Source organism: Oryzias latipes, chromosome 16, assembly GCF_002234675.1.
Source record: "Oryzias latipes chromosome 16, ASM223467v1".
In the NCBI taxonomy this organism is placed as follows: domain Eukaryota; kingdom Metazoa; phylum Chordata; class Actinopteri; order Beloniformes; family Adrianichthyidae; genus Oryzias; species Oryzias latipes.
The window spans coordinates 10201188-10227780 of record NC_019874.2 but is presented as its reverse complement, the minus strand read 5'-3'; the positions used below and the strand labels follow the sequence as shown (position 1 = coordinate 10227780).

The following is a 26593-nucleotide window of genomic DNA, read 5'->3' as shown; positions in this document are numbered from 1 at the left end:
ACAGATGCGTAACACACAAAAGTTTCTATGATCACTATAAAAAAATTATTTTAACTTAGATGATCACAAATGCGTTAACTTAGGTAATTCTTGGGTCTAAAGTTTAGTTCAAAGTTTCATAATTTTGCATAAAAATCTATAATTTTATCCCTTGAGATCTGCATATACAAGAGAATTTCGGCCCTCCAGGGATCTTTTTATTGGATCAATTCAATTCAGGTCTAATTTTAAAAAAAAACCACTTCTGATGGTATTTTGTTGTTTTTCAAAATATTCATGTGGCTTTTTTTTTTTTTTTTTTTTTTTGGATGATGGAAAAATTCGCAGAAAATGAACCTGAAAATTCCAATGCTGACTATTTCTTTATTCAATTTGTTGTGAATCAGGCGCAGACAAAAAAAATGCAGTTTGAAAAAGAGCTCAATTGTGACATTTGGGGGTTCACAGGCTCCCTGCTCCTAGCTCTCGGTGGCAGGGAGGGAGGGGCGGTGTAGGTACCGTAACCATTCGGCCTGCAATAACCGTACAGGGTTCTTTCGACTGAGGACAACGCCACACTACGGTAGCCCCACTTGGACAAACTACATAGCATCGAGGTCTGCTACATATTTTCATTTCACGTTTCCTTTGTAACCTAAAGTTCTTTTCCCTCATAAGTTGTGTCTGACATTATTCTTTATAGTGTTTATGGAGAGATTTTGCCACAACCCACGTTGTAAAAAGATCTGTGGCTGTTAGAATGAACCTGCTGCTCCACACAAGAGAACCGTGTCTCTGAGCAGAGCAGCTGGAGTCTCTTAGCTTCGTGTTCGCAGGCAGGGAAGGTGCTTTGTTATAGTGTGTGGTCTGGAGAAGGGTTTGGACCGCAGTCCGTTCGGCTGCAATGCACTTAATAATAATAACCATAACAAAAGCACGTTTAGAAGATAATCTCGCTCCATGTCGGAGCTCTGTTTGTTTACAACGGAATATATAGTACATAGTATATAGTAATTTGTCCAGACTAATCACTATCTGACCTACATCAGACCAACAGCCAATCACATAATGTGACGTCAGCACTAGTCGAAGTACCCCGAACGGTTGGTGCAGGCCGAATGGTTATGGTACCTAAAGCGGGAGGGGTGGCTCTGGTCCCACCCATTATTTGTGATGCAACAACTGAACTGAGCTTGCCAAAGTCTCATCTCCATTCTGATGCATCCACTTGCAGACAAATAGATACATTAACATCTTCATTTTCCTTGTCTGAGCTGCCATCTGTCTCCAAATTTATGTGACTGGTTAGCTCCGATATTGCTCGCTATTTTTGTTTCACCGGTAATGTTAGCTTGGGGTTGTGAGGGCTGAAAGCTGGCAAGAGTCTAAACAAAGGCATAACTGGATATCGGGGGAGGGTTACTTCCACGCCAACAGTCCCGACCACAACTGAGAGGCAAATAATCTAATGAACCACTGCCACAAAAATGACAATTCTTTTTTCATTTCGGCCAAAAACGGCATGATCATAATTGAATGACCACTGGGAACACTTTGAAAATAAATCCAAAGATGATTGGAATGTATCTGAATAAACGTTGAAGTTTTTCAGCACCTTATATGTTTTAAGTTTCATCATAAATACAAATACTCAATCTGTGTACTTATTTTGTGCCAATATAAGCGAGTGTTATCATTATAAATACACAAGTATTATTACGTATGGCAACAAACGGAGATGTTTAAAAATTGCAAAACTGAATTTTACACTTAATGTGTCAGAAAACAAGCATATAGGCTTACAAAAACATATTTTTTTTTAGATAAATACATTTTTTTTGTAAAAAAATTTCGATAGAAAAATCAGAACCTTAAAAATTCATAGCATTTTCAAGGAAGTCAAACAATTGTTTTCCAGGTGCCTGTAAGGTTGAAACCAAGATCATGATTCCAGACCATATTGATTTTATCTGGGTAAATTTATTACTTTGATTCAATGGCCCCTGAGCTATCAATAACAAGGCGCTGGTACATGGTGTTTTTAATACATCAGTGCAGAGGTGCCTATTTAACTCTATGCTGCAGTGAAAGCACAGTACCCATGGGAAATATGTTACTACACATTATTAAATTGACATGAGTTAAATATAAATCCCGTCCTCCAGGATCACACGGATATGGACACAATTTCACATGAAACATTGGTGGATTTGATACATTTCAAATTGTAATTGGATTAAAGGTTTCACGCAGTGTGGAGTTTAGAATACAGCCCACATTTTTCACTAAAATGAATGAAAGGTTTGGTCATATTTTTTTGCAACAAAGACGTACTTGTTTTTTTTCGTATGACTGATAAGCGTACTGTGAACATAGAGAGGTGGTAACATAAAGCAGTGGTCCCCAACCTTTTTTAGGCCAGAGACCAGGTTAATGTAAGACAATATTTTCATGAACCGGTCCAAATAGGGACAAAGTTGGGGTTTAAGATTGTTTAATTTCCGCTATCTGAAAAACCTATTTTTCATATTCAAATAATACTACAAAAAAAAAAAAGTTTAAAAAACTGACAAAGATTCAATGAAGAAAAGTTGTTGATTTGTAGAAGTTGTTTCTGATTTGTAAAAAGTTCAACAAAAGCGAAAAACTACAGAGAACTCAACTCAGCCTCAGTTTATCTTTCAGGGCAAAAAGATTGGTCATATTTTGTTCTTGCATAAATCATAATTAACTGTCTATTTTTTTTTTTTACACAGAGAGACATTTTCTGTGCTAAAGTTTCTTACCAAATGTCGGCTGAATTCACCCTTGCTGTTGATAAGTTCATAAATGTGACTTTTACAAGTTTACATAAATCAGCAACTTTGTTTAATTGAATCTTCATTCTGTGTAAAATATTTGCAGCTGGTTAAAAATTTTGACTTTGCGATGAAGATTTTCGCTTTAACGTCAAAGTGGATGCTAACAACCGGACGCCAACTTCAGCTGCGACCAACTTTTAAGATGTGACGGATAAATAGAGCAAATTAAAATGACACAGTCATCGTAAAACTGAAATTTTCTAAATATATTTATAAATATGAATCCACCGTGTCTGCCTCGTCATTATCTGTGTGTGTGAAACATTTGAAAGTCAGTCACAATTGTCTCAACAAATCCTTATTTTGAGGAAGACTCCTCCTTTTGTCTGTAAACAGCAGCTTTATGTTTCTGTGAAGTCAAAGGCTTTTCTAACGTTTGCTCCCCTGGCTCTTGTCTCCCCAAAGAAACTTTCCAAACATGTTTAATTGTTTGGTTTTTATTAGCTTTTTAGCTTTGTGCTACTAACCTAACAGTTAACTTAACTTAAATAGTTGCTAAAAGTCACTTGATGCATTAAGACAGACGGATGTGTTGAACAGAATCCAATAGTTTTCCAAAATAATACTTCCGTCAGTATCAGAAAATAAACTAACATTTTACCGCAGAAGCCTTCCTGACACAACGCTGTGTCTGTGTTTGTCTTGGCCTGGGACCGGCGCAATGAGACATTACCAACAACAATAAGAGACAAAGAGGAAAACAAAGATGTTCGTGTATCTAGTCGTCTATAAGCAGACGCCTACACACGGACAAGAGAAGGGGAGCTTGTGGCTTGCCGTAGTTGCTTCTACATCACACCTACAGGCTTTTTCTGCATTTTTCATCTGCTCCTGATTTACCACAATTTGAATCAAGAAATACTCAGAAAAGCAATTTTAAACATTCTTTTCTTTACACATGTCCTATATTAAGGACATGTGTAGGACATGTGTACTTTTTATTATCCAATAAGAAATACTAAGTCAGTAGATTTTACATGATACTATATTTTGCAGGCAGGATTCCTAACCAGAATACACACTTATGTAAGTGAATTAAATTCAAACATTCATAAATCTAAGGTACACAAACTTGAGCTATTTTTCGTCTTTGTCTTTCTATTTCTCAGTTTGTCAATATGTCTAAAACAGACAGGAACTGCAGTTTACATAAAGCACAATACCAAGTTAATATGGAATGGGAAAGGTCCCCACAAAGGAAAATTAATTTCTCCCCGTCAATCTGTGATTAACTGACTGTCAATGGAAGTAAGAGCACATAGATTGAGCCTGCACTTCCCATGCATTCTGCCCCTGCAGACGTCCCTTTTTGATTTTCAGATTTTTGAATTGCTACATCTACAGCTTCCTCCCAACGTTCACAATAACTTCAAACTTTAGTTTAGGATGCTTTTTATACATTTCAACGGATTCCTGTTTACAATTACACATTAGAAGGTTAGACTCAACCAGCCCTTCACCCATTTTGTTTTTCCATCACTGTAGCAGAGATTATCTAAAAATTACAATTGTAGTAGGTTTAGGGGATGTCATTTGTACTTGGTTTTAAAGTTAGAAGACGTTTCACCTCTTATCCAAGAGGCTTTGTCAATTCTTGGATAAGAGGTGAAACGTCTTCTAACTTTAAAACCAAGTCCAGATGACATCCCCTAAACCTACTACAATGGAACCAACCTGGATGAATGAGAGTCTTCATAGTCATGTTTCTTCTAAAATTACAATGTGATTTTTTTTTCTGCTTTGAGAAATTGGTTGTGTTTTATAAGTCAAATTTAAAAATGCTCACATGTCTTTGCGTTAGCTAGAAGAGGTTCACTTTCTCCTGAAGGGTACAACGCAGACACTTGAACTCTGTACTCGGTACCACTGAGCAGATTGACGAGGAGCACGGAGTTCTTGTCCCCTGCAGCTGTAGTCTCCAAAAGCGGACCTTGAACTACAACACACATGCAAAGAAAGACAACAGAAAGTTAGCCTCCACTCTGTAACAGGTAACTTTTGAAAAATTACACAATTTTTCATTCAAAAAGTTTCTAACAGGGAATAATATCAGATGGATCTGTTCCTCATACCTTGCACTAAAGGAAAAACACAAACCTCTTTAAATGCCCCCATCACTTTTTACGATTCTGTCAAAGATGTCCATCTTGTAAATCCTTTCAGGAATGTGAAAGTATTTTAGAAGAAGCGGTGGCTACTTCCTGTTTAGCTAAGTGCAATACCACTAGAAATGAAATGATAAAGCAGCATTTTTGTCTAATGCAGATGAACATTGTTCACCGTCAGCGGTGTCAGCAACATTTACACTGAAGTGTATAGTTGAATACAAATCTGCAGGCTTCTAGAAGATGACTTTGCAATGTGCATGGCATTACTCATAGCAGTTATAAGACGTACAGACCGGGGATGTTCAAGAATGGGTTAAACGCAGGCTCTTAAACGCTCAAGGTGTTCACACCTGACAAGCAGGGAGGGGCTTCTTCCTTTTTCTACTGGTTACTGTGTCACTGTTGGACAGTAGGAGGAGACTTTGTGTGAAATGTGGACGTTCCCAATATATAAATAAATTGTATTAGATTATTTCCTACTTTTCTTTCCAAGACTGCTGCTAGTTGATGTTCGACATAAACTTCTCCATATTAGCATTGTGTGAGAGATGTGTGTTTAAGGTAATTTAGATTATCAAATTAGTCAAAGTTGATATTTTATCAGCTATTGTATTCATAACTAATAAGTCCAAAGGTTCGGGGTGCTTCCAGAGCTTGTACACTGCAAAAAAAGAATCTGGAGGAAGTAAAAAAAAAAAAGAAAAAAAAAGCGCTTTATTTTTTGTCTTGCAAGAAAAATATTTTCATAAAGAAAGTTTTTAAACACAAAATACTCTTAGCTTGAGCAAATATATCTTAGTGACTAGAATTGTTTTCTTAAAATAAGAATGCTTGGTAAGATCATTTTCTTACCCCATTAGCATTTTTATTTTTCCCGCTTACTTAAAGGAAATCTGCTAATGAGGTAAGAATTATTTTACTTATTTTATAAGGGATCTGTTTTTGTAGGTTTTTTTTCTCAGCTTGGTCAGAACCAAAAAGAACTAGTTTTTATGCAGATGTTGTGGTTTTGTTTGTTGGTTTCACTGGGTTTAACAATTGTAACTAAGTGTGAGCGCAGTGAGCACAGACGAAGAGAAAATCTATTTTTCAAACCTCAGTAGGGTCATGACAAAAATAATAAAGCTCTGACTGTGCAGGACGTATAACACAGAGAGATTATTTTGCTCTCTTATTTTCTCATCAGACAGGTTTTAGAAACAAAGGGTTTCAGAACTGTTCCATAAGCAGGACTCATATGTGGTAAGGAATCTGTCAACATAGGTAGGTTTTTCTTTACCGCAAAGGGGGTCTAAGGGCAGGGATGCCAGTTTAGCTTAGTCAGTTTGTTAGTTCATTTTAGTATTTTCCTATTGAACTCTGTATTCATGATCCTTTTGAGTTTATGTTTCACTATTTCAATTACCAATACGAAGCCCATCGAGACGACTGTTGTTGTGAATTTGGGCTATACAAATAAAATTGAATTGAACACATTCATAAGGACATGTTTAACATGTCTGTTGTGAATTTGAAAGGTCTTAGTCTTGAATAATTCTGAATCAGAGGAATAAAACAAAAAGGATATTAAGTAACGTATTGTTTTTTTTTCTCTGCGACCCGGTACCAAGTGACCCATGGACTGACACTGGCCAGTGGCCCAGTGGCTGGAGACCACTGCTCTAGAAGTTAAGACTTGGATAACAAAGAACTTCTTCGTGGTGGCTAGGCTCACCCATAGGAACCTATAGCTAAGTGAATAGGCCGGTGAGATGGACATTCAGTCAGAAAGCCATCTGAAAATATTGAACCGGGAAGTAAAAAGTGTTTGGAACATGTTGCAAAGAATCCTTGACACAGACCTCAATGGAAAGCCAGACTTCAAAATTCCCCCTACATCTAACTTTCTTTACAACAACAAGCAGGATTTTAGAAATCTAAAAATGTTTGACAATTGTGTTTTGAACCACTTATAATCACTTGTAAAAAAAATTAACCAGAGGTTGTTGTCATGTCATACTGCTAATGCCAGCATTTGTTTTATGTCTGCGTGTATTTACCATGGATGGGCTGGTAGGCAATCCGGTAGCCCACGGTGGGAGAGCGGGGTGAATCCCAGGATACCCTGAATTGATTATACCACTCCTCTGTCACACGAAGATATTTAGGAGATGAGAGCGGCACTGCCAGAGAGGATACGAATCAGACAACATACGAGCTTTCAGCAGTTTAACGTAACAATAAAGGAGGCAGATTAGTGCATGATTGCTTTAGAAAAGAAATTTAGTTCTGCGCTGCACAGGACATAATGACATGTTCAATAGTAACCTTCATTTTTTATGAAATAAAGCCTCCTGCTAAGCAGATTGTAATTAAAACATGTAGATTGTGCCAAAAAAAGGAGACAATTAGATTTAATGAGCATGCAGTGTTCTATGTACCCATTCACATAACTCCAATTGAATCAATTGTTAGTTTATCAGAATTAGTAAATATAGACCCTGTTAAGGAAATCTTGCGCCATAGACTGTTGTAAGATTTTCAGCGACTGTAAAACACAAAATACTCTTAGCTTGAGCAAATATATCTTAGTGACTAGAATTGTTTTCTTAAAATAAGAATGCTTGGTAAGATCATTTTCTTACCCCATTAGCATTTTTATTTTTCCCGCTTACTTAAAGGAAATCTGCTAATGAGGTAAGAATTATTTTACTTATTTTATAAGGGATCTGTTTTTGTAGGTTTTTTTTCTCAGCTTGGTCAGAACCAAAAAGAACTAGTTTTTATGCAGATGTTGTGGTTTTGTTTGTTGGTTTCACTGGGTTTAACAATTGTAACTAAGTGTGAGCGCAGTGAGCACAGACGAAGAGAAAATCTATTTTTCAAACCTCAGTAGGGTCATGACAAAAATAATAAAGCTCTGACTGTGCAGGACGTATAACACAGAGAGATTATTTTGCTCTCTTATTTTCTCATCAGACAGGTTTTAGAAACAAAGGGTTTCAGAACTGTTCCATAAGCAGGACTCATATGTGGTAAGGAATCTGTCAACATAGGTAGGTTTTTCTTTACCGCAAAGGGGGTCTAAGGGCAGGGATGCCAGTTTAGCTTAGTCAGTTTGTTAGTTCATTTTAGTATTTTCCTATTGAACTCTGTATTCATGATCCTTTTGAGTTTATGTTTCACTATTTCAATTACCAATACGAAGCCCATCGAGACGACTGTTGTTGTGAATTTGGGCTATACAAATAAAATTGAATTGAACACATTCATAAGGACATGTTTAACATGTCTGTTGTGAATTTGAAAGGTCTTAGTCTTGAATAATTCTGAATCAGAGGAATAAAACAAAAAGGATATTAAGTAACGTATTGTTTTTTTTTCTCTGCGACCCGGTACCAAGTGACCCATGGACTGACACTGGCCAGTGGCCCCCCCCCCCCCCCCCCCCCCCCCCCCCAGTTTTTCACAAGCGTGAACAATCCTTTCCAACCACAACTGAGGATGTTGAAGCTCTTTTCCTCTTTGGCTTTCTTACATTTGGATGCACTTTCAAAGTGTATCACTTTGAATGCAAAGTAGTATCACTTACACTAAAAAAAACAAGTAATTTTAGTGCCTCATAAAATTACTCAAAACTTAAATCAAACAATAATTGAACTTGTGTTTTATGCCTGGACCCCCATTTTTTGCACTGTTCACAGTAAGTAGACAATTTAATTTGCACTATCCATCCATCCATCCATCTTCCTCCGCTTATCCGGGACCGGGTCGCGGGGGCAGCAGACTGAGCAGAGATGCCCAGACTTCCCTCACCCCAGCCACTTCCTCCAGCTCCTCTGGGGGGACCCCGAGACGTTCCCAGGCCAGCCGAGAGACGTAGTCTCTCCAGCGTGTCCTAGGTCTTCCCCGGGGCCTCCGCCCAGTGGGACATGCCCGGAACACCTCTCCAGGGAGGCGTCCAGGAGGCATCCGAACTAGATGCCCGAGCCACCTCAACTGGCTCCTTTCGATGTGGAGGAGAAGCGGTTCTACTCCGAGCTCTCCGCGGGTGACCGAGCTACTCACCCTATCTCTAAGGGAGCGCCCAGCCACCCTGCGGAGGAAGCTCATTTCAGCCGCTTGTATTCTGGACCTTGTTCTTTCGGTCATGACCCATAGCTCATGACCATAGGTGAGTACTGGAACGTAGATCGACCGGTAAATTGAGAGCTTTGCTTTTCGGCTCAGCTCTCTCTTCACCACGACGGACCGATAGAGCGACCGCATAACTACGGACGCTGCTCCGATCCGCCTGTCAATCTCACGCTCCGATCTTCCCTCACTCGTGAACAAGACCCCAAGGTATTTAAACTCCTCCACCTGGGGCAGGGACACTCCACCGACCGAGAGATGGCAAACTACCTTTCTCCGGTCAAGGACCATGGCCTCAGATTTAGCGGTGCTGACCCTCATCCCAGCCGCTTCACACTCGGCCGCAAACCGCCCCAATGCACGCTGGAGGTCCCGGTTCGATGAAGCCAACAGGACAACATCATCTGCAAAAAGCAGAGAGGAAATCCTGTGGTCCCCAAACCAGATCCCTTCCGGCCCCTGGCTGCGCCTAGAAATTCTGTCCATAAAAACTATGAACAGAACCGGTGATAGAGGGCAGCCCTGCCGGAGTCCAACGTGGACCGGGAACAGGTCTGACTTACTGCCGGCTATGCGGACCAAGCTCCTACTCCGGTCATACAGAGACCGGACAGCCCTCAGTAAGGCTCCCCGGACCCCATACTCCCAGAGCACCCCCCACAGGATGCCACGGGGGACGCGGTCGAACGCCTTCTCCAAATCCACAAAACACATATGGACTGGATGAGCGAACTCCCACAAACCCTCCAGCACCCTAGATAGGGTGTAGAGCTGGTCCACTGTTCCACGACCAGGACGGAAACCGCACTGTTGTTCCTGAATCCGAGGTTCGACTATCGGACGGACTCTCCTCTCCAGTACCCTGGCATAGACTTTCCCAGGGAGGCTGAGGAGTGTAATTCCCCTATGGTTGGAACACACCCTCCGGTCCCCCTTCTTAAAGAGGGGAACCACCACCCCTGTCTGCCAGTCCAGTGGTACGGTTCCCAACCGCCACGCGATGCTGCAGAGACGTGTCAGCCAAGACACTCCCACAGCATCCAGAGACTTGAGGTGCTCAGGGCGGACTTCATCATAATTTGCACTATATTTAGCGGAAATGATCTCCTCTGAAACTATGACGCATCTAATCTGACATCTATTTGCAAATAGGAAAGAAACACGCCTGCTCATAAGAGGCAATCAAGAAATTAGTTCAGAAAAAGGAATTGCCGCACAACACCATAGTTGAATCATTTTAGTAATCAAGGAGCCCTTTTTACGATGAGCAGCCCTCATTACCACAACTAGAATAACATCAGTATTTCTCATTACTTTAATAAATCCTAAACATAAATTTGCATGACATTAAAGTGATGTAAATTAGCATTCTGCTCAATTCAATGAGGCTGAATTGCTTCTGCTTGTGTCACGTCTCTGGAGCTGCCATCGTTTAATACAGTAAAAAGCTTTTGTTTTTGTTTTGTGTGCATGTGTGCATCATGGGACTCACATGTGGATCCCAGTGCAGAGACACTAATGCTGCTGTCTCCATCCCTGTACACCGGTGTGAGTGTTACTCTGTACTGCGTGTCTGGTTGTAAAGATTCCAGCTTCACAGCCGTCTCACTGCCATCAACCAACACCTGAAAACACACAAAAAACAAGTCTTTGGACAGCTGTAATTCCATTACAGATTTGTTTTTAATAATATCCAGATTTGAAATTTGAACTGCCCAACCCATACCATTCTCTTGTACTTCATAGTCCAAAACTAAAAATTGCATTTCTAACTATGACCAATTCAAAGTCACTATAAGACTTACTCTCCCTTAGTAACGGATAATTACATCAAATGGGGTCCTGACAATAAAATACATTTGTTACTTCAAGGAAAAATTAAGTATTGGCATGAAAGAGGCAATAGGCTACAAATTATGTAACCTTTCATATTTTCTGCATTTTCATTAAAATGCAGCCCGTTATATGTGGATTAACTCTGGTTGTTCTTACTAATGTTGATGCGATTTTGAGAGGTGAACGGCGATCTGTCAAAATATCTGACTGTGGGCTGAGAGGGCTGACCATGTTCCATGTTGGGTCTGGCCTGCTGAATGACATCAGAGATGCATTATTCTCTTTTCTTTTAATCTGCCGTTGGGGTCGAGACCCGCATAGAGGGTGACATTTTATTGCACCCTTCTGTAGTCTGTGCCCCAATCTGAACCCTCTTAAAAGTCCCTGTCAGATAGATGAGAAGACAGTCTTCCCTTTCTTCATCGCTGCTCATCGTTTGCCGTCTCACTGATTTTTTTTCTTGCGTCTATGCTACTTTTCAATCTCCTCTGTCTCGTGTCTGCTGTACAGAAACGCACAGTTCTTCGTATCTACAGAAATCTTTGATGGCGATCAGATCTTTGTTTTCATTCTAAGATCATGGATGATTTCCTCCATGAAGTTTTGAACTCTCAGATTTTAAACAAGTTCTGAAATAAAAACTCAAAAATGTTCGGTTTGAAAATATATATATTCATTTTCAATCAAAATTAAAGCAAGTTTTTGTCCGGTTTCCATGTTATTTCTGTCTCTCATAAGGTGGATTACCCAAACACTTAGCATCTGCTCCTGGTTCAGCCCTTCCATCGAAATTTTAGATCCCTTTGTGGCCCACGAGTGGAGAAGGTTGCCCACCCCTGGTTTAGCTTCATGAGCTTCACTTGTAATTTGTCGGCCTTAGACATGACATGTTGTTCACCATTTGGTGCATCCCACCAATGGTCACCACAGCAAATCAGCTTCCAGTAGCTGCTTTTCCATTGACTATGAAATTTCTTAATTGGATTTACAATAATAAATTTGCCACATGGATTTATTGAAAAAAAGTTTTAGTGCTTGGAGGAGGCGATTTTTAAAATTGACACATTTTGCAACGGGTACATAGTAAGGTAAATGCGCGAAGGGGCTGAAGGACCCACACTGGATGGAGCTCATCGCTGTCCCGTGGAACTGAACCCTGATTTCCTTTGCGCCAGTCCTGCCCCTAAACAAACGAGCCGTCCAGCCGCTGCCTTTGTCATGACATACTGTAAGTTTGAAAACAGACCATTGATCATAATCTGATGTACCCTATGAAGAAAATATGGTAAAGGGATATGAATAAATGGTCATGGGAAGCATTGTGACATGCTAAGGAATTTTAAATGAGAGTATTTGAATCATATGATTACACATTGGATTCTCACATTGTCAAACTACAAATTTAAAGATATTTTCTTCCTAGTCCAGCTTTTTAATTTCTAAACTTTTACAAACATGACAGCGAGGAACAAAAGAACCAGTAAAGGACTAACTTTTTTAAAATTATTATGTGGTTTAGCATTAGTTTCTTGTACCACTTATTTTTTCTTTTTTTGTCTACTCATTTTTTTGCCACCCTGCATCTCTGCACCCAGTGAGGTAAATGGCTACTGAAAAGATAATGGAATGTCTTCTGGGTAAGCCTGGCCTCTCCATTTTCTGTGGCCCCGTCAACAGATTGGGAAATTAAAACACGGTGAGAGGAAAAAAAAAACTGGAGCTGCAGAGAGGATCCAAGGGAGAAACAGAGAGAGTGACAGCAGGGGAAGGGTGGCGAGGCCGATTATGCCCATGTGTGTCTGTGTTCAGTGTAAATTAGTTATCAGGGTCAGTGTGTGGCACTGAGCCAAAGGGCTCCGAGGAGGCCGAGAGGAATTGAGAGGCGGAAGCTGAGAGGACTGCCACTAAAAGTGTAATCAGTTTTCTGACTGTGTCATCCAAGTAGCTGGGGGTATCAAATATTAATGAAATTCTTCAGAAAAAAATTGTGTTTTGAGAACTACAATATCCATAGGCTTGAGAGAAGAAGACCTGTTTCAAGAATATAAGACTACACTTCAAGGGCCTTCATTAATCAAATACTAAACGATGAACTGCATTTGAATCTGCACATGTGCTCTTAATTGATCCTACCCGGGCTTACCAAGTCCTCTCCGTGCTCACTGCTAAGGCTGGCATAGGAAATCCTGTAGCTCTCCACGTTTACGTCTCCTGGCTCCCATGTCGCTGTTAGGCTCTGGGTGGTTTCCTCAGACAGATAAAAGGTTTTGACAGAATGACGAACCGCTGGGACACAGAAGACAGTGGTTACGATAGCTACAATTCAGTTCTGTTTGACAACACCAGCTATAATCTACTGTCTTCTATATTTTCACAACATGAAGACAAACCTTGAAACTTTTTAAAGACCCCCTCTAATAGAAAAGTTGTGTTTTTTTTTTTTTAACGTTTAACGCATTTTCGGGGCGTTTTTATGACGCCCCGAGAACACCCTTGAGGTCAGGTGAATGCAGTTTTTTTTAACATGTGATCTGAAATTTTGCAGTTTTACAGGGTAACAATAAGGCACTTTTCACCTGTAGTTGTGGGAGCAATTGTTGTCTTGGCCGCTGGGGAAATACAGAGAACATAAATCAGATTATCAGACACAACCTTGGCTAAACAATCCAATAAAGCAAGCCAATTAGAGAGAAGTATGGGAACGGTCTTTGTTAATAAAATGCATAGCTTGTGATAAAGGTCATGACAAAAAGATACATATAATTATCTTAAAGGGCTTATATCATGCTTTTCCTAATCATTTCAGAGTAAACTATATATATATATATATATATATATATATATATATATATATATATATATATATATATATATACACATACATACATATATATACATGAGGTCACCCTAGAGCCGGCCTTGACAGAGTGTTTGTGTTTCGCCCACAAAAACAAACAACATCTGAACTTTTGTAAAGTCGGATGTGCATATTGTGCATATGAAAGCTCCATGGAGGAAGTGTGTTTGTGTGTGTGTGTGTGTGTGTGTGTGTGTGTGTGTGTCTGTGTGTGTGTGTTAGCCTGAGGGCGGGGCTGGCAGCACAGACTCTACATGGAAGGGGCTGTTCCTCACTTTGTGATGTCACAATATGAGAACCCAACTGTTTTCGTAGATTGGGAGGGGCTGGTGCTCAGGGAGCAGTTTTTAGTGGAATACTCAGAAATGCATGAAGGGATCAAAATACTGCTTTAGGGTTTCTTTTCGTGAGGAATTGACATTACACTTAAAAGCTCAAAAAAATAATTTTACATGATATAGGCCCTTTAAAATTCACCAACATGGGTAACAAAATATATTCACCAAAGTATCCAGTCGGGTTGTTACCTACATGTGGTCTCTGTGACAGAGACGGTGTCACTCTCAGTTTCATCTTTTAATATTGCGGTCAGCATGACTTCATACTCAGTAGAGTGACTAAGACCAGTCAAGATGTATCTGTTTTCGCTTCCACTCAAAAAAACCTGAAGCACAGAGAAAAAACTGATGCAGAAAACTCTGGATATGTTCTCTTTGCATCTGTACAATCTCTCTAGAAGAGAGAAAGCAACAATAGTATGATTTTTACTCCCAAAAGATTATTTTGCAATGTTCTGCTTTTAAATACAGTTAAACCATACAGTTCAATAAATACAATGCATTTTGGCTAAAATATGGTTTTCTGGATTTAAAAAACTCTATTATAGTGGATGGAAACAAAAGCTTTACTAATGGATCTGGACTCAAACCAAATAAAAAGTTTCATATCTTTTCTTTTAGCTCAGATTTCTTTCAGTCTGATATCCTGTGTTTTGTTGTTAAAATATGAACCAGTTCTACAAACCAAACCAAACCTTACAAATTTCACAAATCATAACAGATGGAATGTTGCAAAAACAATAAATATGATTACCATTCATAAATTTATAGCAGAAAATGTTGTAAATAATAAAAAAAAGTACTTTTTACAAGAAACTATTTAAATATGTGAGAGAAAATAATAAAATCCAGTAATTTTAGGACTCAATAGTAATATAAATCACTATATAGGTTGAGCTGCTGAGCTAAAAGTGAGATTCCTGTTGAATATATCTGGTTTCAAGCATCAGTTTAATAGTTATACTTTTTTTTTCATGTGTAAAAAAAAAAATCAAACCACAGAGTAAATGCAAAGAGGTCATCAAAAGTACGACTTCCACAGAGGGCAATCTATTTTCTAAATGGATTTTAGAAGATTCAATAACCAGAATATGTGGTGACATTTGTTTCTTTTATGGGCTCTATAGCTACAGCCCACATACATTTGATCAATGAGACCATTTGTTTGCCCTAAATCGGGCGTGTCTTCAGTGAGCCATTGTCACCTTTTTATTTTTCAGCTAATTTTAATCAGAATATTTCACTTGCTATGCATCATTTCTTTATAAATAAAGTTTAAATTATACAAGGGTGTGCACGCACATACATGTGTCATTCTCTCATTCATCACATGTAGTTCCCCTCAAAACCCCCAGTGTTTTTTTCCCCTGCTCAGACCAATGAGAAAACTGCATAAACAGGCTCAAGCCCCCACCCTACACATTTGCAGCTTACTGGCACCTTAAAATCATAACAATAGAGCACCTAAGCTGTTCATTTCTGGATTTATTCCATATTTTCCAAACTCTGCCAAACCAGGGATTTTACCAGTGGCTCTTTAAAGTTGGGTCTTACTGGCTTTTTATGTAAACCTTTTTGTAACCTATGATACATTCATCAAAGACTACTTAGGTTTTAGGATCCAAGTTTGCTAGTAACATTACTGAAATCATGCACGTTTAGGTCTAAATGGACTCCTCTGCTTTCAAAACATGGATTTTTTTCAAAAGTTGACGGTTTTTGTATCTGTGGGGAAGTAAGACCGTGGTTTTCTAACATCTGTCAGCTGCACTGACCTCCTTTGTGTCGGCACCTGTGATGGGAGCCCAGGAGAGTCTGTAGAGAACAATGTCATCGGCTGAATGACCCCAGCTGACCTTGAAGCTGTCAGCGTGAACATCACTGGAGCGCAGATTAAGAGGACCAGGCACTGGAGCTGAAAGACACGGAAACACTTCTCTAAGCCTGTTTTTATAGTTATTTTTATTATGGGTGATTCAATACTTACAGCATAATTTTTACATAAGCTAATAAATATGTATTTTATTTGTGTTTTTAGGAAAACCTAGCATTGATTTCATAAATATACAAGGCATACAATTTAACAGAATTGTTAGGATGTGAAAAATAATCAACATGGTTTATTGTTATTATTATTGCCCTCCTACAGACATAGCTTTTAGTATCGACTCATAACCATGCTGGACTGTTCAAAGAAAAAAACATTTTTTTGGGATCAATATCTGTTAGTGTGACAGAGTACTATCACGTTCTGATGTGACGGGCTTTTATCCTGTGCTGCAAATGAGGATGGCGGATTGCCAAAAACTTCCACTGCTGAAGGAGACATAGGTGGAAAAACCACCACTGGGCTCTCAAAGAAATGTCTTCAGATAATGCTGGGATTTTTGGTAAACTTCAAGAAAATTATTCACAGGGAAGTTGGTGGTTGAAATATTTAATTGTCTTGAATCCAAGTTTGAGCACACTAACAGACTATGAAGACATATCTGAAAGTATTTTGTGTTTTTGCAAATTTGACATTTTAAAGCTGTCTTGACACCAAGAGTTCAAAACTACAAACTATAGAAAAAGGTTCATTTAGAAAAGTCAGTCAGCTGTTGAGAAACAATAAAACCCTTAAGAATTATGGAGAATAATACTGTGACTGACTAACTGACTATAGTGGTCCCCAAACCTTTTCAAACCTTTTCAGGTTTTATGTCAGGAAATATTATCTTGGACCGGTCCGAACGGTGCTGAAGTTGGGGTGCAATCTTTTTTAGTTTCCCGTTTTCTGAAAACCTATTTTTCACATTAAAAATGACACTACAAGAAATTGTGTTTAAAAATAAAAAAATTGTTTTTTTTTGTAGATGATGAAGATTCGGTGAAGAAAAAAATTTGATTTGTAGAAGTTGTTTCTGATTTGTAAAAAAAAAAAAAAAAAAAAAAACTTGCTACACAATGCTATAATTTGCTATAATATGACAGCATTTACTGTTCAGAACTGTTTCCTTTTAGTGATTCGTGAATATGCATTTGTTTTGTTTATAATGAACATGTACTTCAGTTTGTCAAAAGAATCTTTAGATTTTCTAGTTACCTTTGACCCTTGAATAATCCATAAAATAACATTCTGTTTATATTGAAAATGAAATATATCTGAATGTTAACAGTTCTGAATTTAGGACTTCAAAATCCTTATAATCAACAAGAAAACTGGAAAATACATCGGTTTACAGTATTAACTATCAAAAACGTAACTATCACTAAACAGAAATTTGAGATTATTACATAGTAATATTGATAAAAACAACAATTCTAGCACATTAGATTACAGATTCACCTCAGGAGTAAACATATATTAATTTTAAACAAACTAAAATGGTAGTAAAGAAAATGGCTGGAAGTGTGAAGCAAATTTGTCAAATAAACATATTTGTGTATTTATGTTTAAGACAGTTATGGTTATAGTTTTACTGGTGGTGAAGCTGTCGGTGAGCGCCATGGACTGCCCTTCATCGTACAGAGCAAAGACGGCCACAGAATACTCTGTGAGAGATGCCAGCTCCTGCAGGTCATACGAGGTCACCGGACCCAGGTCTACCTGCAGAACCCACAACAATATGATAGAAAAGAAGCAGGAAACACTTTTTTTCTGTTTCTAATTGTATAACTAAAAACCGTTTAGTTTGGAGGTCATTTGAATATTGTTTTTCTATGGTCAATGTAACTTTTTCTTTTTGCTAATCTTCATTTCAGATGTCCTTTCACTTCAGCAAATATACCTTAAAGGGGAAAATAAAAATTATTCAAAACTTGTTGTTGTACTGACTTCATTTGTGGTTAGTCCTTCTGTTTTGACCAGAATAATGCGGTAGCCCCTGACTCCGCTGGGTGCCGGGTCCCAGCTGATGTGGGCAGAGTTGTGAGTGATGTCAGCAAACTGGAGGTTCCTGGGAGGTTTCAGTGGCGCTGAAGGTCGTGACAAGTGGATCGTGATGTATGTTTTACATTTTCATCGAGCTTTGACATTTATTTTAAGAGTAAAGTCGTTCAAATCTAATTTTTTATTCTGAATTAAAGTTGCTTACATGTGGTTCCCTGGGCTGTTGCGGGCTCACTGGCCTCATCTCCATACATGGCATAGACAGTGACAACGTATTCCGTGTCGGGGATCAGCCCGTCCAACTCCAGCATTGTCACAGCATCCGACACCTTGATCTTAAAGCAAAAAGGGAACATTTGCAGTCTGACTTTACTGACTTTAGAATATGACCACTGAAATATTGCATGGAAATACCTCCTTCTCATCCAAGCCTACGTCAGCTGCAATAGGAGCATAAAGCAGCATGTAACCCGTGACTCCGTCAATGCTGTCCCACCCAACTTCTATGGTGCTGTGAGTCACATCAAACAGCTGAAGGCCGGTGACCGACGGTAGGGCGACTACACAGACAGACGCACAATGCAGATTTACAAACATATTTCAAGGATACATTAGAGTTAGACATCTCTCTAACAATGTTTATTTCATGTTCAGAAATAAAAAGTTGAAGCTATTCTTTTCAGTTCTCTTAATGCGTAAATCAAGCCTTCAGGTGGAAGAGACAAGAACACTTCTGCACTTACGGGTCTTTTCCAATCCTCTCAGAGCTTCGCTCGCCGTGTTTGAGTACACAGCAAACACAGCAAGCTGGTACTCGGTGGAGGAGCGGAGATGCTGTAACACCACCGACGTCTCACTGCCAGCCACTACAGTCTGGGGTGGAGGATATGTTGGAAGTGGAACATTTTTAAAAAACGTGCAACTAAAAAAATGTACAAAAATAACAGAAATGTAATAAGTAAGAGAGTAAATCAGATTAGAGGGAAAAGAAAAGAGATTAGAGAGAAAAGACGCCAAAATCAAAAAATGGGATCAAACAATTTTCTTTTTTATCACAATCTAAAAAAATGTTCTGATACAGAAGGTTGACAGTTTTGATAAAAAGTCAAAAACTGTAAAGGCCTAAACACATAATCTCATGAACATGTCCCCCTGCTAACTGATGCTTTAATTGCAATTGAGCAGGTATTAATAATATTATACAATCTATTATAATATAATAGCAATAATAACAACCTTACCAAACCAACGGGTTTTTTTTTGTTTGTTTTTTAATCCAGTGATGAAAGTTGGTTAAGGAAAAATTCCCTGAACTTTTCTTTGAGCGATATGGCGGGCACAGAGCGAAATTTTGGAAAAATACGTGGTCTTAGATGCATTCTGGCAGCTAGTTATTCACTTCTTTATCAAGAAACTAAGACTAATTGGAGCATCATGATTTGTCATTCAAACCCCTAGTTTGACTCTCCATTAAGGACTTGCTGGTCCCAAAAAAGAATTTGGAAAATTGCTCAAAGTAACACAATCCTACAATCTACGCTTTTCCTTAAAGCTGCAAAACATACAATTGCTAAAATATAGTAACATCAAAGCCCTAAATGGCAAAAAGAACACCACTAACTATGATATTCTATGAAAATACCTCAGTTATTTATACATTATTTCTGCTTTAGAAATGACTGATGTACAACATCCACTTGCACTGTTTTCTCAAACTATAATTACATCAAAATATGGGATCTGCTTTAAACTATAATTCTATAACATAATACATCAATTCTTTAACACCAATACTAAGTAATCTGGGAAATATCAAAACAAACATACAAACTAAACTAAACATTGTAAACATTATTTTTTAAGGGAGTGCGGGTCCAAACCATCAAATACTTATAATTAATGTCAACTATACTGAACTAAATCATGGTAATTAGGAAATACAAATAAATTAGATAAAGAAATGTATTCAAAATAAAAACTGAAACTCAAAACTAAAATTGAAATTATTTCAAAATGTGGTTTTGAGATTATTTTACACAAAAAAGTATTTGACCTACACTACCTTAAAAATCTTTTTTTTCCAGCCAAGACCACTTCAATTTGTTTTTTATCGTCTTCTCACAACTGAGGTCGTGACCACGCTCAATAATGACGATGCCTGCCATTATTTTAACACAAATTTGATCGCAAACTCTTCAGATGTGTTTGTGAAAGTTTAGCGTGGGTCCGCCAGTTTTGGTCTCTAGGGAAGCGAGTCACGCTAACCACGTGGTGCAGACAGAGCCAATCAGACCCGTCGACGCATCCGAAAGCAACTAAAACGTCCCGTCATTGGTCAATTAGGCCGGGAAGACGAGAGATGGCCACGACCATAGAGGAAGCGATCTGCGGAGAAATATAGAAAATAAAGCTAAAATTAGCTGATTTCACACCATTTTTTAATCCGGAAAGCGATTTGTCCGTAGAGATCAGGTCTTTATTTCCCGGAAAGTACGTTCGGTTTGCTCAAAAACCCGGATTTCCGGGAATTCCCGGAAGACTTTCATCACTGTTAATCATTATTAACTTATTCATCCAAAGGTTTGTATTTCCTGTTCCATCAAAGGAAGAAATATATATTTTATTTTTGCATGTTTCTGTTTTCCCAGCGTTTACCTCTTGTGGCTCTCCTCCTTGAGCTGGAGCATAAACCACACGATATCTGTGAACATTTCCAGGCGCAGGACTCCACGACGCCCGAAAGCTGTGGGCGGTGACGTCCGATGTCACCAAGTTTAGGGGCGTTCCCGTTTTGTTTGGGAGCACTTCTAAGATGAAAAAAGGACAAGAGAAAGTTATGCAGACGGAACGGATCCCATCCTTCACCCCAACTCCAAGAAAGGAACAGTTCCGCATTCAAGACCCGAGCAAATATGATCAGACATTAAACTGGAGTTATTGCACCTCTTCAAAGCCAACTTTTCTTTATTGATTTTCCATCTTGCATTTTTATGCTCCCGGTAATGAATATGTGCTCGAGATTAGGGTTAAGAAAAAAACGGGAAAAGTTTTTCCATGAAACTTCCATTTTGAACAGATATTTTCACATTAATTTTACAAATTGAAACAAAAACTTTACATTTGTATTGAAATACATAAAGTGTAAAGAGCAATAAACTAAACAGCTTTATTATTGTGGTTTTCCTTAATCAAAACAGTTAAACTCATTAGAATGTGCACCATTCATTGCACTGTCTACTAAATTCAGATGTGTTTTGTCTTTTTCATTTAAAATAAATGGATTTGCAGTGTGGACAACTTTCATGAGAGCACACAGAAATTCCATTCAGAGGTATATGAGGTTTCCTGTTTCATCTCTTTCGTTTCCTTACTCAGCTTGATGTCTTTTTCTTGCTGCTCGACTTGTTCACACACGACTTTAGTGAGTCCCTCCACTATTGAGCTCATAATGTTGAAGTCAGCCACATTGTAGACATGAGTGGCGTCTGGTTCTGAAGCGATGGAGCGCAGTTCATTTTCATCCGCATTCTTCACACCTGCAAAGATAATCATGAAGGCTAACTGTTGACTGAAAAACACACCACATGAATCAGGAATCAGCAACAAATACACAAGCAAAATACATCAGTGCACTGAGTCTAGTGCAAGGTGACCGAGATGGGGATTAGCGTGCCCTCACCAATAGCAAACAGCTCCACTCCAGCCTCCTGCAGTCTCTCTGCTGGTGGAATGACATTGTCCTGGGACTTCCCATCTGTGATGAGGATCCCAATCTTTGGTACGTCTTCCCGAGCGCCAAATTCAGGCTTGAAACAATTCTCCAAGATAAAAGTCAGTGCAAGTCCTGTGGCAAGCATTGGAAGGGCAGACAGAGGAAGATTAAGAGGGACGATACACAGAAAAGAGGACATTGAAAAGCAATAAAAGTAAAAAAATATATATATTGATATCACAAAAAAAAAGCCTTTTTTACAAAACATACTGAATAAAAACTAAACTCTCAGAGTAACTTATGACAAGACAAAATATAACCTATTTTCACAACCTGTAAGGGTGTTTCCACCCTTGTAGGGCATGTTTTTGATGGCATCAATGACCGCATCCTTAGTGTGGTATGTATTTAGGTGCCACTCTATCCTGGGATCCCCACTATACTGTGCCAGGCCTGAAAAGGGAACATATACATAAACATTTTTATTTTCTTTATTTTTTTGCATAAAAACTGTCCAGACACAGTTTGTGGACAGGAGCAATGTCTCAAGGATACATCTGATAACCATAGTGATCCTACAGTGTGTTCTGTTTGAAAGGGAAAGCAGCTGGGGCTCACCTATTCTTGTCTTATCAATGCCAACATCAAAGGCATCGACCAAATTTTCCAAAAACATACGGACCAGCCGGAAGTTGACCCGGCCAATGCTCCACGATCCGTCAACCAGGATCACGACGTCTGCAACGGCTTCTGAGCGGCACACAAACTGTTCTACTCACAGACAGAGAGGAGACAAAAGAAGGAAAGTTCACAAAACAGACAACATAAATGAAAATTCTATTCTTTTGGGTTCTGTTAAAACACAAGAATGAATGTGTTAATAAAATTGAGTTTAGATTTATTTTTTAATAACACAAAATCAAAACAGTAAAACATTATTTAACACTTGTGCTATCTTGTGGGGTCCAGCTGACCCCACTCCCAACGTGCCTTAAGGCACGTTGGGAGTGGGGTCAGCTGGACGCTTCACTGGTGTCCATGGATTACATGAAACCCTCTCCACCTTTGTCATGGCAGGGATAACACGTCAATGTAAGGGTGGGGTCATCTGGACCCCACAAGATAGCACAAAGGTTAAAAAAAATGTCCAGTTTGTTTTCCATGAATACAAAAGGCATAAAATGCAAACAAACAAGAATTAGTGTCAGGACTCAAGATGCACTACATCTCCCATCTGCCACTATTCTTGGACCTTTCACCTCAGCTGTTCTGCATTTTGTAATCACCGCCAGTGTATTTAATCTGGCACAGAGCTTTGCTCGGTGTGAAGTCTTGTTTGGCCATTGCTACCAGTCTGAGCGGTCCATCACTGTTTATCCCGTTGCGTATTTGTCTCCTTTGCCTGTCTTGGCTTCGCTGTCTCACCTAGTTTGTCATCTTACTATTTAGCTCGTTGATCATTATCTTGAACCCTGATTAATATTGCTCATAAAAACGGTTGCAGATGGATCCCAATGCCTCCACGTCTTCGTTACAATTAGTCACTTTCTTCTTCATTTGCTCACAACCTGCATGTTCTCCTAACTAGATATAAAATAGAAAATCAAAAACTGAACTTTGTGGGTTTGTTTCCGAATCACTGAGTTTTTTCAATTCTGTTCGGACTAAATGAGGAACACATAAAAAAGTGGTACACGTTAGAGCTGTGCATCTCTGCAAGTGCAATATCCTGAAAGTGAAGGCATCTACTTAAAGTTGCCTCATAGATCCAAACCTGTTCCAGAAGTGTAAGTGGAGAACAACCAAGGACATGCTAATGAGGCTGTAGATTTGTGTCTTGATGATCAAAGGCCATGCAAGAGAATGCTGACTGCAGGCAACAGAAAATCTCACTTGGCTTATTTTCTTCAGAGCTTTACATTTAAAACATTACAAAACAGAATGTGGAGAAGAGTAATCCATCAATATAAGATAAAGAGGATATACATTTTGTGTTTTTTTTTCTTTCCTAACACACATTTGAGTGCATGATGCAACATCAGCGGGTTAAGGTTCATTTTGTTTTTTTTGCAAGAAGACTGCATTACACGTTTTCAGTATTCAATGTGTTCAGTGACTTTATATTCAGCGTGCTTAATGTTTTAATCTCTTTGTCTCAGACACAACCTTTTGTGCTACTATACCTTCTTCATGAGTGGCCCATGAACAGGAGGGTGTCCTGAGGTGATTAATTTTTTTTAACAACTTTCCCAAGTCTAACCCTATCATCAAGAATGCCTACATGACAGGAAGAAAATCATCTTAAAGGCTATTGTAAGCATTCCTACCCAATCATAAGAAACTCTAAGCGATAGTTCAAGTATGTAAAAACACTGAAAACTAAACTCATGCATGCGTCAATGCTACTTTACAAAACAACAGAACTCCCAGCCAACAAACTAAACATTGTCTCTTTTAAAGAAAAAGAAAAAAGGCTAGGAAAGCAGAAAAAATTATGCATCGAGGAATAATAATGAGCTAACTGTAAACACACTTCTATAAGATTAGATATGTCAGCAGACATCCCAAAATGTCTAAAATATCAGCTAAGAGGTTACAGTAAATGCTGGCATCAAAAAAGTTAATTGTTGAATTCCTTTTTTCTTTAATCACTTTTAGGTTAGACATGTAGCTCCAAAATAAAAATCTGAAAACAACTTTCCTAAATCCGCCCATTAAACTCTGAAACGTGACTGAAAGCTTTATATCAGCGGCACTTTAGGATTTCTATATAGGCCTGTCTCATTGATAGAATGCTACAGCTGGGCCTGTTATGAGTCAACAAAGCAGCAGACAAAAATGACAGCAATGAATCAGGCTGTCATACTGTTGATGTTTCTGCTGAAAAGTGCAACCATTTGAGTGTTTTGTGTCATCAAACTGCAGACAAAATCCTCTTGTGATAACTCACCTCACCTGATGTTTGCAGAGCTTAGCACAAAACTAGAGAAAACAATTGTAGGTGCAATGCACTCCAGCAGCTTTTTTTGCCCCCCGTCCGGTCTTTTCACCCCATTTGTCCTGATCAGTGATAAGTAGACGTTCCGCTTACAAATAGAGCCATGTGTCAGGCAGACTGTATTTTCCACAATATACGGCACACTTAGAAGCCTTAATGTTTTTTCAAAAAATTGAGTGTAAAAAGCAGTTAATAGTAATTAATAGGAATTAATTTTCCTATAGTGTGGAAAATGCAGTATATTAAAGGTGCATTAAAACAGGAAACTCATCATGAGCTGAAAAACTGGCCAGAAGTGCCTCCATTGTTTTGATGGATTTGAGTGAAATGTGGTTTCTTTTCTATAAAGAAAATGTTAGAACTCACACTAAACAAAAAATGTCTCTATAAATTACTAAATGCACCAGGAAAACTTTCTAATGATATCAAGCCTAATAGAATTGATCAAGTTCTTTTTTATACAATCGCCGTTTGCATAGTTGCTTAAATATGGCAAATGACGTATACTTATGTAACGCCTTTCTACTTTGTGTAAGGCCCAGAGTTCTTTACAGTCACAGTCTGTCCATCAATGCACTCGAGGACACTTCTACAGTGTGCTCTGAATTATTAAGCAAATTATATTTTTCTGTGATTTTTTTAAATACTCAATGCAAATGGCAGTCAGTAAAATTTTCAAATCACTAACCCTTAGAGTATATAATAGATGTTAAATGAACAAGCCTCCTAAAGATAAAGCTTTTTTTTAAATAAAAACATTTAAATGCATTGTTTGCATAATATTTTGGAAAGCACTGTACACATGAGCAGGCAAGGTGGATTTTTAACCTGCGGTCCTCCGATACAGGTCGAACGCTCTACCTCTGCACCACAGTCATACTTATCATTCTTGCTTATCGCAAGTAACTTACTAAGAAAGAAAAGATTTGAGTTAAATTGTGAATAGAATATGGCGAGCATAAAATTTGTTTTTGTTTTTTTATGTTCTGGAAGACCAGGCCAATCATTTCTCTCCTAACACTTCTGAACGAGTTTTCTATGTCTTCTGTTCATCGATCAGTTTTCCCATACCTGCTTATTCCCTTTTTGGGGGGTTGTTAAAGGGGAACCTTCATGGTTTGCCAGTCATTTCCAGAGCTACACAGAGACATACAAGCACACATGCACTTACACCCAAACCTAGGTACCTTTTAGTCATCAACTGACCTACAATTCATGTCTTGGGAGGAAGCCAGAGTTACCTGAGAAAACCCACGCAAGCATGGAAAGGACCTGCAAACTCCACACAAAAAAGGTCCCAGCTGGGATTTGAAACCAGGGCCTCACTTGCTGTGAAGCAAGAGTGCAAACCACTACACCACCATGCAGCCAATGTCTTCTATATCTTTACTCATTCCTATCCTGCATAAGGCCCTCATAATTGTTAAGATATAGTCAGTTAAGTTTAGTCTTTCCAAATCCTCTGTAAGACAAGTTAAACTATGACTTCCCTCACAATAAAAATGAAAAATCCAGTCATTGTATAACTATGGACAGCATGAAAGAAGTCCAGACAGATCCGTCTGTCTGCTGTTTGACAGTTTTAACCATCCATCTGCTTCAGGTTGCAGACGAAAGAGACTGAAGTCTGGTAAATTCCACTGAGAACTGACTGTTTTAACAGTTTCTCTGTTTATGAGACTCATTAAAAGAAACAAGCTGCTCCCTCTCCATTGCACCCTCTGTTCAGTTGGCCATCATTACTCATTAGTTACATTGTTAAAGAGAGGTGAAATAACTATATGCTCATTTATGAATTGTGTGGAATTTTTAAATATTTTTTTTTATCTTTCAGTCTGATTTCAGAAAGAATTATAGTAATGGAACTGCCATTTTGAAAGACTTTAAGTAATAATATCCAGGTAATATTTCTTTTTTTTA

At 38.6% G+C, this 26593-nt stretch overlaps 1 protein-coding gene across 1 annotated transcript in view; it reads right to left on the bottom strand.

Moving 5' to 3' along the window:
• The window catches only part of LOC101154973 (collagen alpha-1(XIV) chain), a gene marked incomplete in the record, with an annotated part of 150396 nt that overhangs the window by 78189 nt on the left and 45614 nt on the right, over window positions 1-26593 (bottom strand). Inside the window, 17 exon segments of the mRNA XM_023963971.1 lie at window positions 4627-4776; window positions 6988-7110; window positions 10554-10686; window positions 13041-13183; window positions 13474-13506; window positions 14286-14418; window positions 15868-16007; window positions 17555-17681; window positions 17910-18049; window positions 18169-18298; window positions 18378-18523; window positions 18707-18836; window positions 20619-20770; window positions 21335-21499; window positions 21643-21807; window positions 22009-22128; window positions 22294-22446. Of these exon segments, the coding sequence (XP_023819739.1) occupies window positions 4627-4776; window positions 6988-7110; window positions 10554-10686; window positions 13041-13183; window positions 13474-13506; window positions 14286-14418; window positions 15868-16007; window positions 17555-17681; window positions 17910-18049; window positions 18169-18298; window positions 18378-18523; window positions 18707-18836; window positions 20619-20770; window positions 21335-21499; window positions 21643-21807; window positions 22009-22128; window positions 22294-22446 (2283 nt within the window).